We start from the raw sequence: 14,613 nt of genomic DNA, 5'->3' as shown, positions 1-14,613 counted from the left end.
AGTATATAATAAATAGATACAGTAGATACAAAAGAGATACAGTAGATACAGTAGATACTAAAGAGATACAGTAGATACTAGATAGATACAGTAGATACAGTAGATACTAAAGAGATACAGTAGATACTAGATAGATACAGTAGATACAGTAGATACTAAAGAGATACAGTAGATACTAGATAGATACAGTAGATACAGTAGATACTAAAGAGATACAGTAGATACTAGATAGATACAGTAGATACTAGATAGATACAGTAGATACTAAAGAGATACAGTAGATACTAGATAGATACAGTAGATGCTAGATAGCTACAGTAGATACTAGATAGATACAGTAGATACAGTAGATACTAATTAGATACAGTATATACAGTAGATACTAGATAGACACAGTAGATACAGTAGATACTAAAGAGATTCAGTAGATACTAGATAGAACAGTAAATACTAGATAGATACAGTAGATACAGTAGATACTAGATAGATACAGTAGATACAGTAGATACTAGATAGATACAGTAGATACAGTAGATACTAAAGAGATAAAGTAGATACTAGATAGATAAAGTAGATACTAGATAGCTACAGTAGATACTAGATAGATACAGTAGATACAGTAGATACTAATTAGATACAGTATATACAGTAGATACTAGATAGACACAGTAGATACAGTAGATACTAAAGAGATTCAGTAGATACTAGATAGAACAGTAAATACTAGATAGATACAGTAGATACAGTAGATACTAGATAGCTACAGTAGATAAAGTAGATACTAAAGAGATACACAGATACTAAAGAGATACAGTAGGTACTAGATATAAACAGTAGATACAGTAGATATTAGATAGATACAGTAGATATTAGATAGATACAGTAGATACTAGTTAGATACAGTAGATACTAGTTAGATACAGTAGATACTAAAGAGCTACAGTAGATACTAGATAGATACAGTAGATACTAGATAGATACAGTAGATAAAGTAGATACTAGATAGATACAGTAGATAGAGTAGATACTAGATAGATACAGTAGATACTAGATAGATACAGTAGATACAGTAGATACTAAAGAGATACAGTAGATACTAGATAGATACAGTAGATACTAAAAAGATGCAGTAGATACAGTAGATACTAAATATATACAGTAGATACTAGATAGATACAATAGATACTAGATAGATACAGTTGATAGTAACTAGATACAGTAGATATAGTAGACACTAGATATATACAGTAGATACAGTAGATACTAAAGAGATACAGTAGATACTAGATAGATACAGTAGATACTAGATATATACAGTAGATAGTAACTAGATACTAGATACAGTAGATACTAGATAGATACAGTAGATACTAGATAGATACAGTAGATACTAGATATATACAGTAGATAGTAACTAGATACAGTAGATACTAGATAGATACAGTAGATACTAAAGAGATACAGTAGATACTAGATTTATACAGTAGATACAGTAGATACAGTAGATACTATAGAGATACAGTAGATACTAGATATATACAGTAGAAAGGAATGGAAATATAGCCCACTGTAACCTGCTGTCTCCCTCCCTCCTCTCCGTCTTACCCCCTCCCTTTTCTCCTGTGGTCTCTGTCCCCAGTTCTATATTTAGATGGCTGGTGGAGGAATCCTATATTTTTAGGAGAGATATCAATAGACTGCTGCACACTCTGACCTCATGGGGGGAGAGCGAGAGAGAGAGAGAGAGAGAGAGAGAGAGAGAGAGAGAGAGAGAGAGAGAATAGAGAGAGAGAGAGAGAGAGAGAGAGAGAGAGAGAGAGAGAGAGAGAGAGAGAGAGAGAGAGGAGGGGGGAGATATGGATGGAGGGGAGAAAGAGAGGAGAGATAAGGGGGGATGGAGAGAACAGCTGGGGAGAAAATGAGAGAGTGAGCAGGAAAAGGAGTGAATAAAGAGAGAGAGGGTGATGGAGAGACAAGAGAGAGGTGAACATATAGGCAAGAAGAGAGAGAGAGAGAGAGGAGGAAGGTTATGTTAGAAATTCAGAATGTTTGACTGACACAAGTGCAAAGTGGGTATAGGTTTCATATATAAAAGCTACCAACACAGAAACACATTCAGGAATGTCAGTTTGAATGATGAGATCAGATGTATTCTCACAGATGCAACAGTGGTCATTACACATGAAATACATCTCTATTATAAAACTACAGCTAGAACACACACAGTCTATCATCATAGGAACATAAACCATAAAGGCCTGTGTGAAACACAGTGGGGTCATTTCGACAGGGTGAAGGAGACAAGACACTAATTATCTTCTGTAGAATGAAAGGAGGAAGATAAAAAAAAGAGTGAAAGAGGTTCAGCACTGCAGCCAAGCAGAGAGAGAGCTAGTGAGGTGGTGGGGGGCAGAGAAAGAGAGAGCTAGTGAGGTGGTGGGGGGCAGAGAAAGAGAGAGCTAGTGAGGTGGTGGGGGGCAGAGAAAGAGAGAGCTAGTGAGGTGGTGGGGGGGCAGAGAAAGAGAGAGTTAGTGAGGAGGTGGGAGGCAGAGAAAGAGAGAGCCAGTGAGGAGGTGGGAGGCAGAGAAAGAGAGAGCTAGTGAGGAGGTGGGAGGCAGAGAAAGAGAGAGCCAGTGAGGAGGTGGGAGGCAGAGAAAGAGAGAGCTAGTGAGGAGGTGGGAGGCAGAGAAAGAGAGAGCCAGTGAGGAGGTGGGAGGCAGAGAAAGAGAGAGCTAGTGAGGAGGTGGGAGGCAGAGAAAGAGAGAGCCAGTGAGGAGGTGGGAGGCAGAGAAAGAGAGAGCTAGTGAGGAGGTGGGAGGCAGAGACAGAGAGAGCTAGTGAGGAGGTGTGAGGCAGAGACAGAGAGAGCTAGGGGGCAGAGAAAGAGAGAGCCAGTGAGAAGGTGGGAGGCAGAGAAAGAGAGAGCTAGTGAGGAGGTGGAAGGCAGAGACGGAGAGAGCTAGTGAGGAGGTGTGAGGCAGAGACAGAGAGAGCTAGTGAGGAGGTGGGAGGCAGAGAAAGAGAGAGCCAGTGAGGAGGTGGGAGGCAGAGAAAGAGAGAGCTAGTGAGGAGGTGGGAGGCAGAGACAGAGAGAGCTAGTGAGGAGGTGTGAGGCAGAGACAGAGAGAGCTAGTGAGGAGGTGGGAGGCAGAGAAAGAGAGAGCCAGTGAGGAGGTGGGAGGCAGAGAAAGAGAGAGCTAGTGAGGAGGTGGGAGGCAGAGAAAGAGAGAGCTAGTGAGGAGGTGGGAGGCAGAGAAAGAGAGAGCTAGTGAGGAGGTGGGAGGCAGAAAAAGAGAGAGCTAGTGAGGAGGTGTGAGGCAGAGACAGAGAGAGTTAGTGAGGTGGTGGGAGGCAGAGAAAGAGACAGCTAGTGAGGAGGTGGGAGGCAGAGACAGAGAGAGCTAGTGAGGAGGTGGGAGGCAGAATAAGAGAGAGCTAGTGAGGAGGTGGGAGGCAGAGACAGAGAGAGCTAGTGAGGAGGTGGGAGGCAGAAAAGAGAGAGTTAGTGAGGAGGTGGGAGGCAGAGACAGAGAGAGCTAGTGAGGAGGTGGGAGGCAGAATAAGAGAGAGCTAGTGAAGAGGTGGGAGGCAGAGAAAGAGAGAGCTAGTGAGGAGGTGGGAGGCAGAGACAGAGAGAGCTAGTGAGGAGGTGCGAGGCAAAGAAAGAGAGAGCTAGTGAGGAGGTGCGAGGCAAAGAAAGAGAGAGCTAGTGAGGAGGTGGGAGGCAGAGAAAGAGAGAGCTAGTGATGAGGTGGGAGGCAGAGAAAGAGAGAGCAAGTGAGGAGGTGGGAGGCAGAAAAAGAGAGAGTTAGTGAGGAGGTGGGAGGCAGAGAAACAGAGAGCTAGTGAGGAGGTGGGAGGCAGAGAACGAGAGAGTTAGTGAGGAGGTGGGAGGCAGAGAAAGAGACAGCTAGTGAGGAGGTGGGAGGCAGAGACAGAGAGAGCTAGTGAGGAGGTGGGAGGCAGAGACAGAGAGAGCTAGTGAGGAGGTGGGAGGCAGAGAAAGAGACAGCTAGTGAGGAGGTGGGAGGCAGAGACAGAGAGAGCTAGTGAGGAGGTGGGAGGCAGAGACAGAGAGAGCTAGTGAGGAGGTGGGAGGCAGAGACAGAGAGAGCTAGTGAGGAGGTGGGAGGCAGAGACAGAGAGAGCATGGACAGAGAGGTAAAAGAGAGAGTGAGCGACAGAGGATGCAGGTTAGAGGAAGAGAGAGAGTAGGGAGGTTGAGAGGGAGAGAAAGAAGTTGATGAGATGCTAATGTGAAGGTCAAATTGTTATAACACAGATCTCTATGGGGACATAGTACTCCCATCGTGATGGTGCGGGGTTGAGTGAAGGGAGGGTGACAGCAGCGAGGGAAGGACGACGACAGGGAGTGAAATTGAGACACAGGGATGGTGGTTTTGCTGGTTCGACAACTACCACAGTACATGTGGATGTGTGTGTGTGTGTGTGTGTGTGTGTGTGTGTGTGCGTGCGTGCGTGCGTGCGTGCGTGCGTGCGTGCGTGCGTGTGTGTGTGTGTGTGTGTGTGTGTGTGTGTGTGTGTGAAGATTGACAAAAGGCTTGGGAAAGAGGGTGTGATGGATTGTTGGTTAAGAGTGGAACTAGAACATGTTGGTACAGTCAGTATGTTAATTACACACTATGTTGACACTTTCATGATTCAGACATTTAGAGGCATAAACATTAGACAAAAGTATTTTTCAGACTTTCCAGTTCATTTTATTAGGATTTTTGATGTATTCCAAATACACAAAACATGAAATAACCCAACTAATAAATATACAGATAAATGATAAATGCATAACTTAAAATCTTCTATGATTTTAATATCTACAACTCATAGATGTGTACTGTAGTAATCTATCTATCTATCTATCTATCTATCTATCTATCTATCTATCTATCTATCTATCTATCTATCTATCTATCTATCTATCTATCTATCTATCTATCTATCTATCTATCTATCTATCTATCTATCTATCTACACAAATCCCTTTCTGTTTGACCCTGAACCCAAACTGACCTTGGGTGATGATGACCACTCAAAACTGGTTGACCCTTTAAAGTAGCCGACAGTAACAGCTCTGAATTTTATTGTGGACATAGAAGACTAAAAACATCTCCAAGGGATTTTAAATGTGGAGATCTGTTCCAAAGTATTCCCTAATAGAGATACAGTATGTGATGGTATACAAATGTAAACACCACATAAAGAGAGAACTAAGATAACAACATAGTATAGCAGCAACACATGACAACACAGCATGGTAGCAACACCACATGACAACAACATGGTAGCAACACCACATGACAACAACATGGTAGCAACACCACATGACAACAACATGGTAGCAACACCACATGACAACAACATGGTAGCAACACCACATGACAACAACATGGTAGCAACACCACATGACAACAACATGGTAGCAACACCACATGACAACAACATGGTAGCAACACCACATGACAACACAGCATGGTAGCAACACCACATGACAACAACATGGTAGCAACACCACATGACAACAACATGGTAGCAACACCACATGACAACAACATGGTAGCAACACCACATGACAACACAGCATGGTAGCAACACCACATGACAACAACATGGTAGCAACACCACATGACAACACAGCATGGTAGCAACACCACATGACAACAACATGGTAGCAACACCACATGACAACACAGCATGGTAGCAACACCACATGACAACAACATGGTAGCAACACCACATGACAACACAGCATGGTAGCAACACCACATGACAACAACATGGTAGCAACACCACATGACAACAACATGGTGGCAACACCACATGACAACACAGCATGGTAGCAACACCACATGACAACAACATGGTAGCAACACCACATGACAACAACATGGTAGCAACACCACATGACAACACAGCATGGTAGCAACACCACATGACAACAACATGGTAGCAACACCACATGACAACAACATGGTAGCAACACCACATGACAACAACATGGTAGCAACACCACATGACAACAACATGGTAGCAACACCACATGACAACAACATGGTAGCAACACCACATGACAACAACATGGTAGCAACACCACATGACAACAACATGGTAGCAACACCACATGACAACAACATGGTAGCAACACCACATGACAACAACATGGTAGCAACACCACATGACAACAACATGGTAGCAACACCACATGACAACAACATGGTAGCAACACCACATGACAACACAGCATGGTAGCAACACCACATGACAACAACATGGTAGCAACACCACATGACAACACAGCATGGTAGCAACACCACATGACAACAACATGGTAGCAACACCACATGACAACACAGCATGGTAGCAACACCACATGACAACACAGCATGGTAGCAACACCACATGACAACACAGCATGGTAGCAACACCACATGACAACAACATGGTAGCAACACCACATGACAACACAGCATGGTAGCAACAACACATGACAACACAGCATGGTAGCAACACCACATGACAACAACATGGTAGCAACACCACATGACAACACAGCATGGTAGCAACACCACATGACAACAACATGGTAGCAACACCACATGACAACACAGCATGGTAGCAACACCACATGACAACAACATGGTAGCAACACCACATGACAACACAGCATGGTAGCAACACCACATGACAACAACATGGTAGCAACACCACATGACAACACAGCATGGTAGCAACACCACATGACAACAACATGGTAGCAACACCACATGACAACAACATGGTAGCAACACCACATGACAACAACATGGTAGCAACACAACATGAAGGCAACACATAACATGGTAAAACATTCTTGGGCAACAGACAACAGCACAAAGGGCAATAAGGACTCTGTGTATCATTTCACCAGGATTACAATAGTTCACATGACTATGTTTTCATAAGTATACAAATATTTGACCGTTTTTTCCTCACTAATAACTAATTCCAGTGTAACAGACCATAATGGGGATCCTAGATGTAATATATAACAGTCCAGAACTTTGCTTGGCAACACTCTCCAGGTCAAGTATATTTTAATGACAGAACATGAATACGTCATGATTATGTTTCCATGTATTGACCTGTCCCACATTTTCATTTTAACCTTATCAGTGGTGGATCAATGTCCTTACACAGCAAATTACCGTACAGCACAGTACAATATAGTACCTTACAATGTAGTACAGTACACTAGAGTATAGACCCGTACAGGGAATGTGCCAACTAAGAATGAGGACTTGATCTAATCTAATTTAAATAAAACTAAACTACTTACGTAAATTAAAATCTACAAAAGTTGTAACAATATTACATGCTATCTCATATAAGATAACAATGTTAATATTAGATAACAACTTTAATAATTAAATATTGGATGTAATAAATGTATCACTAGTCACAATAAACTATGCCACTTTATATCATGTTTACATACCTTACATTACTCATCTCATATGTATATACTGTACTGTGTACCATCTACTGCATCTTGCCTTTGCCGTTCGGCCATCGCTCATCCATATATTTATATGTACATATTCTTATTCATTCCTTTACACTTGTGTGTAAAAGGTAGTTGTTGTGACATTGTTAGATTACTTGTTAGATATTACTGCATGGTCGGAACTAGAAGCACAAGCATTTCACTACACTCGCAATACCATCTGCTAACCATTTGTAGGTGACAAATAAAATTGGTTTTGATTTGTTACATGCTAGCATATAAGCATATTATTAGTTGGGGCTTAACATGAAGCATTGTAGCTCACTGAATCCCAACTCTACTGAAAATGTCCTAACCATGCTACCTAACTCCTAACTCCTAACTCCTTACTACGTTTCCTTCGGAGATGTGTTACTCCCTGTCACTCTGTCACTGGTTGGTGAACCTCAGCCAAAATGGCCACTGAGGTCCACATCGCATGTTAAAAACCGTCCTCTCCTCATCTCAGATATCCTGGGTAGTCTCAGGTCACGTGTCTGATGTAGTGCCAACCCGGGTCAGTTAGCTCAGTTGGACCTGAGTTAGCGCTTTCACATTCAATTTGGGTCCAGGTCAAAGTGTCAAATCAGCAAGAAAGTGAAAAAATATAGCAACTGATCTAGGAATAGAATGAGAGATGACAATGTGTAAGGCTGACAGGGCATAGCTGTGCAGTATGGAAACATCAATCAGATGGTTGACTTGGTAGTCCTTATATCTTGTGGAAAATATTTTATTTGTTGATGGAGATGGGAGAGTAAGTAATCATGTAGTTAGTTAAAATAACCCTTAACCTCAGAACACAGGGTTAGATGGTTTCATTTTCATGAATGGTTACCATTCACCTCACCTCGTCTAACAGTTAAAGTTAGGACTAGGGGTAGGTAGGGGAATCTGATCCCAGATCACTGATTAGGAGCAACTTTTCTTCAAGCAGTAATATATAATGATTGATTTGATTTCTTACCCATCTTCTAGGTTTCTAGCTATATATCACAATTATATTTTATTTATTTTATTTTATTTATTTTGCTCCTTTGCACCCCATTATTTTTATTTCTACTTTGCACATTCTTCCATTGCAAAACTACCATTCCAGTATTTTACTTGCTATATTGTATTTACTTTGCCATCATGGCCTTTTTTGCCTTTACCTCCCTTCTCACCTCATTTGCTCACATTGTATATAGACTTGTTTATACTGCATTATTGACTGTATGTTTGTTTTTACTCCATGTGTAACTCTGTGTCGTTTTATCTGTCGAACTGCTTTGCTTTATCTTGGCCAGGTCGCAATTGTAAATGAGAACTTGTTCTCAACTTGCCTACCTGGTTAAATAAAGGTAAAATAAAAATAAAAAAATAAAATAAAATATCATCAATGGATTGAAGTTCAATTGGAAACACAAAACAAGGAGCAATTTTTGGTAATAATATAATAGAACAATGTAATAGAACACAATATGACATTACATGACACAAGAAATACTGCTTTACATAATATCAGAGGTAATTCATTTCTATGTAATAGATTATACATGTGGCATATAGACAGCTCTAGCTGTATTTCTATGTAATAGATTATACATGTGGCATATAGACAGCTCTAGCTGTATTTCTATGTAATAGATTATACATGTGGCATATAGACAGCTCTAGCTGTATTTCTATGTAATAGATTATACATGTGGCATATAGACAGCTCTAGCTGTATTTCTATGTAATAGATTATACATGTGGCATATAGACAGCTCTAGCTGTATTTCTATGTAATAGATCTGATATTGATACCACAATAGCATGATACCATGTCATAAAATACATTTACCTTAAAACCACTACAGATTTAAGTCAGATTCAGTGTCATCTTACAGTATCTGTTTGCAATGAACTGCATCATCTTTAAATAACAGTAATGTTGTTTTGTATGCATTGCATCAACTAAATGTGTTATTTGACTTGTACCACTAATCTGCCCATCCATCCCCGTATCACACAGATTTTCCTCTGAAAATAAGCCATGAACTCAGGCTCTAGAGTATAGCACAGAGGGAGAGTTATCTGTAGGTTGTGTATACTGATTGTTTGTGTTTAAATTGTGTGCTATTCTCTGTTTTTAACTTATTTTCTTTAGAAAATGACTGTTAGGCGGTGAGGGGAATGTGTGGGGAGCTCCCCCCCCCCCTCAGACAGAGAGGATAGAGAGAGACAGAGCTGCTCCCTTCAGACCAAGAGAAGAGGATAAAAATACAGAGAGCTGCCCCCCTCCGAAAGAGCGGAGAGCAGAGCGAAACAGAGTCGTGCCCTTCAAAAAAGTGTGGGTGGAGAGAGACAGAGCTGCCCCCCTCAGATGGCAGTCAGGGTCGGGGGGGCGAGCTCAGGGTTAATGAAGGAGAAGCCCAGGAAGTCTTCCTGGTCAATGGCCGCCAGAACGTCAGGGTCAGAGGGTGTCAGCACGGACGGAGCCGCTGTGAAGAACTTGTCAAAGTTCTCCCCTTTCTTCCCACCCTGAGAGAGAGAGAGATTATTACACATAGAACACAAATATACACATGAAATAAAGGACTGAGAGAAAAATCTAACTCCTTCCACACACACGGGCACACACATCCACACATTAATTATCTCTCTCCCTCTCCCTCCTTCTCTCTCCCTCAGGTGTACAGTAAAGCATGTCACGTTTGGTCCGTGTTCCCCTCAGCGTGTGACAGCTGCTCTGCTGGTTGATATGAATCTCATTTGGCTAATGAGCCTGGCCTCTGACCCCAGAGCACATTCTGACACCTCACTGCCCACTCAGCCATTGGCTGGCACGGCCATAGACTGATAAGTGACAGGCTAATGATGGCATAGATTTGAATACGAGACAAGGGGGCGGGACCCCAGGGCGGGAGGGTCATGAATGTTATGACACTCTTGTCTGTTCCAGAATGCTCAAGGTCTATCTCTGAGAATGAGGGAGAAATGAGGAGATATATACAGTGTACAGTATATAGTGATGAGGGAGTGGGAGAAAAACTGACATGTGAGAAAGGCTGCCGTAGGCAGACATGGCTCTCAAGAGAAGACAGGCTATGTGCACACTGCCCACAAAATGAGGTGGAACTGAGCTGCACTTCCTAACCTCCTGCCAAATGTACGACCATATTAGTGACACGTATTTCCCTCAGATTACACAGACCCACCAAGAATTAGAAAACAAATCCAATTTTGGTAAACTCCCGTATGTATTGGGTGAAATACCAGAATGCTGTGTGCCATCACAGCAGCACTATTTGTGACCTGTTGCCACAAGAAAAGGGCAACCAGTGAAGAACAAACACAACTGTAAATACAACCTATATTTATTTGTATTTATTTTCCCATTTGTACTATAACTATTTGCACATTGTTACAACATTGTATATAGACATAATATGACATTTGAAACGTCTTTATTCTTTTGGAACTTTTTTGAGTGTAATGTTTACTGTTCATTTTGTATCTATTTCACCTGGTTTGGCAGTGTAATATATATGTTTCTCATGCCAATAAAGCCCCTAGAAGTGAAAAAAAGGGATAGAAAGATAAACTATAGAGAAAGTTGAATACAAAAAGATGGATGGAGAGAGAAAGGTTGAAATATTGAACCCCTGAGTGTTGTGAGGAGAGTCATTATGAAGAGAGGAGGAGGATTTAGAGACATGGAGAGGAAGACAGAGATAGATAACTCCTGTGGGATTTACTGACAGTTCTAGGTTTGAAGAGAGGCTCAAGAAAGCGGAATATTAAGAGAGAGAGAGAGAGAGAGACATAGACAGAGAAAGAGGTAGAGAGAGAGAGATAGAAAGAGAGAGACAGACAGAGAAAGAGGTAGAGAGAGAGAGATAGAAAGAGAGAGACAGACAGAGAAAGAGGTAGAGAGAGAGAGATAGAAAGAGAGAGACAGACAGAGAAAGAGAGAGAGAGAGATAGAAAGAGAGAGACAGACAGAGAAAGAGGTAGAGAGAGAGAGATAGAAAGAGAGAGACAGACAGAGAAAGAGGTAGAGAGAGAGAGATAGAAAGAGAGAGACAGACAGAGAAAGAGGTAGAGAGAGAGAGATAGAAAGAGAGAGACAGACAGAGAAAGAGAGAGAGAGAGAGATAGAAAGAGAGAGACAGACAGAGAAAGAGGTAGAGAGAGAGAGATAGAAAGAGAGAGACAGACAGAGAAAGAGGTAGAGAGAGAGAGATAGAAAGAGAGAGACAGACAGAGAAAGAGGTAGAGAGAGAGAGATAGAAAGAGAGAGACAGACAGAGAAAGAGGTAGCGAGAGAGAGATAGAAAGAGAGAGACAGACAGGAGAAAGAGAGAGGAGATAGAAAGAGAGACAGACAGATGAAAGAGGTAGAGAGAGAAATAGAGGAGGTAGAGGTAGAGAGAGAATAGAGGAGTAGAGGTAGAGGAAGAGGTAGAGAGAGAATAGAGGAGGTAGAGTAGAGGAAGAGGTAGAGAGAGAATAGAGGAGGTAGAGGTAGAGGAAGAGATAGAGAGAGAACAAGGAGGTAGAGGAAGAGTAGAGAGAGAGTAGAGGAGTAGAGGTAGAGGCAGAGGTAGAGAGAGAATAGAGGAGGTAGAGGTAGAGGAAGAGGTAGAGAGAGAATAGAGGAGGTAGAGGTAGAGGAAGAGGTAGAGGAAGAGATAGAGAGAGAATATGGAGGTAGAGGTAGAGGAAGAGGTAGAGAGGAATAGAGGAGGTAAGGTAGAGAGAGAATAGAGGAGGTAGAGATAGAGAAAGAGGTAGAGAGAGAATAGAGGAGGTAGAGATAGAGAAAGAGGTAGAGAGAGAATAGAGGAGGTCGAGTTAGACGAAAAGGTAGAGAGAGAATAGTGGAGGTAGAGGTAGAGGAAGAGGTAGAGAGAGATTAGAGCAGGTAGAGGAAGAGGTAGAGAGAGAATACAGGAGGTAGAGGTAGTGGAAGAGGTAGAGAGAGAATAGAGGAGGTAGAGGCAGAGACTAACAGTTCTGGGTTTGAAGGGAGGCTGTATCTCCATTCTCTCCAGTCGGTCCCAGTCCATCCAACGGAAGAAGTGATGCTCCCGTATCTCTTTCTCCCCCTCCTCCCCTCCGCCCAGTCGCTTCGCTGGGTGCTTGGTCAGGAGCTGGGCACAGTGGAGAGGAAGAAAGAGAAGAGTGTGAAAATGGAGGAAAAGGGAGAGAAGGAGAGATAGAAAAGAGGTCGAGAGCAATAGAACGATGGAGCGTTGTCTTGAAATCTCATTCTTGCAGAGTTGCAAGGTTAGTATGCTGTACCTTCCACTATGTTGACTTAAAATGACATGGTGAGATATGCCTTCTTGACTGTTCATGAGGGGACTAAGTGAATTGAATAGGATGTAGATTACCCCCTTGCAGATGGCGACGGCCTCACGGGACAGACTCTTGGGATAGGAGACACTCTGCTCCATGATGGACTGAAACAACGCCTCCTCATCAACACCATCAAAGGGAGGCTGGGAGGGGAGGAAAGTGGAGGAAAGGGAGAGTTGAGGGGGGTGAGAGAGTATGGAGGGGGGAAAGGGGCATGCAGAGGGAGAGAGGGAGGATGGGAGGGAAGAGGAGGAAGATAGAAAAAGAGGGAGGGAGGTGAGCGAGAGAGAGAGAATTTGAAATTAAATCCAATTTTGATTAACTCCCATATCTACTGGGTAAAATTCCACAGTGTGCCATCACAGCAGCAAGATTTGTGACCTGTTGCCACAAGAAAAGGGAAACCAGTGAAGAACAAACACCATTGTAATACAACCCATATTTATGCTTATTTATTTTATCTTGTGTCCTTTAACCATTTGTACATTGTTAAAACACTGTATATATAATATGACATTTGTAATGTCTTTACTGTTTTGAAAACTTCTGTATGTGTAATGTTTACTGTAAATTTTTTGTTGTTTTTCACTTTATATATTCACTTTGTATGTTGTCTACCTCACTTGCTTTGGCAATGTTAACACATGTTTCCCATGCCAATAAAGCCCTTGAATTGAATTGAATTGAATTGAATTGAATTGAGTGGACATAGTTATTTCTATTGTGTTGAAGCCATTGGTGCTAGATTCAGTGCTAAAAAGAATGGAGAAGTCAAGTCATACCTGTCCAGCCAACATCTCATAGAGCAGCACCCCATACGACCACCAGTCAACTGCCTTACCATAGGACTGGTAGGCTACAATCTGACAGACAGGGAGGACAGGAGGGAGGACAGGAGGGAGGACAGGATTACACAGAGGGTCAGGAAATGCTGTACATCTGTGGATACACTATATACACTATGTGTGTTTGTGAGGAAGAGACAGACAGACAGACAGGCAGGCAGGCAGGAGGGCAGGAGGGCAGGCAGGCAGGCAGACAGACATTGACCACAATGACTGATGCAGGAAAATCAATAGAGATTTTACATTAGATGATCAATCCCCTACGGGGTTACCTAGGAGGTTAATGATACCACAATGACGCACACGCCAATCACCAATCACACTGTCTGTCTCTCACACACCAATCACATTGCCTCTCACATGCTAATCACCAATCACACTGTCTCTCACACACAGAACACATGCACACACTGTATACACTGTACACTGTACACTGTACACTGTACACTGTACACACACACACACACACACACACACACACACACACACACACACACACACACACAGAGACAGAGACAGGAGGGATGAGAGGTGAGAGGTGGGGGGGTAAGTAATGTGCTGGGCGGGCATGAGAGGGAGTGAGTGGGTGGAGTAAGAGGGGTGATGAATGGAGTACCTCTGGTGCGATGTAGTCTGGGGTCCCACAGAAGGTACGTGTAGTATCACCTTCAAACATGCCCTCTCTGCACATCCCAAAATCAGCTATCTTTATATGACCCTCACTGTCCAGCAACACATTATCCAGCTTCAGATCCCTGTGAGATAGGGAGAGAGAGAGAGACACACAGAGAGAGAGAGAGACAGAGAGAGAGAGAGAGAGAGAGAGAGAGAGAGAGAGAGAGAGAGAGAGAGAGAGAGAGAGAGAGAGAGAGAGAGAGAGAGAGAGAGAGAGAGAGAGAG

At 42.6% G+C, this 14,613-nt stretch overlaps 1 protein-coding gene across 1 annotated transcript; it reads right to left on the bottom strand.

Moving 5' to 3' along the window:
- Nucleotides 1–7,662: 7,662 nt before the first annotated feature.
- On the bottom strand, nucleotides 7,663–14,500 carry LOC116353042 (protein kinase C gamma type-like; the record flags this gene model as incomplete). Its single annotated transcript, XM_031785601.1, has 5 exons — nucleotides 7,663–10,045; nucleotides 12,520–12,660; nucleotides 12,904–13,011; nucleotides 13,651–13,731; nucleotides 14,330–14,500. Coding segments are annotated over 5 exons (663 nt in total), but the record flags the coding sequence as incomplete, so codon positions are not given.
- Nucleotides 14,501–14,613: the final 113 nt, after the last annotated feature.

This window comes from Oncorhynchus kisutch, linkage group LG2 (genome assembly GCF_002021735.2).
Source record: "Oncorhynchus kisutch isolate 150728-3 linkage group LG2, Okis_V2, whole genome shotgun sequence".
In the NCBI taxonomy this organism is placed as follows: domain Eukaryota; kingdom Metazoa; phylum Chordata; class Actinopteri; order Salmoniformes; family Salmonidae; genus Oncorhynchus; species Oncorhynchus kisutch.
Note: the sequence above shows the minus strand (reverse complement) of the source record. Positions and strands in the feature narration are given on the sequence as shown.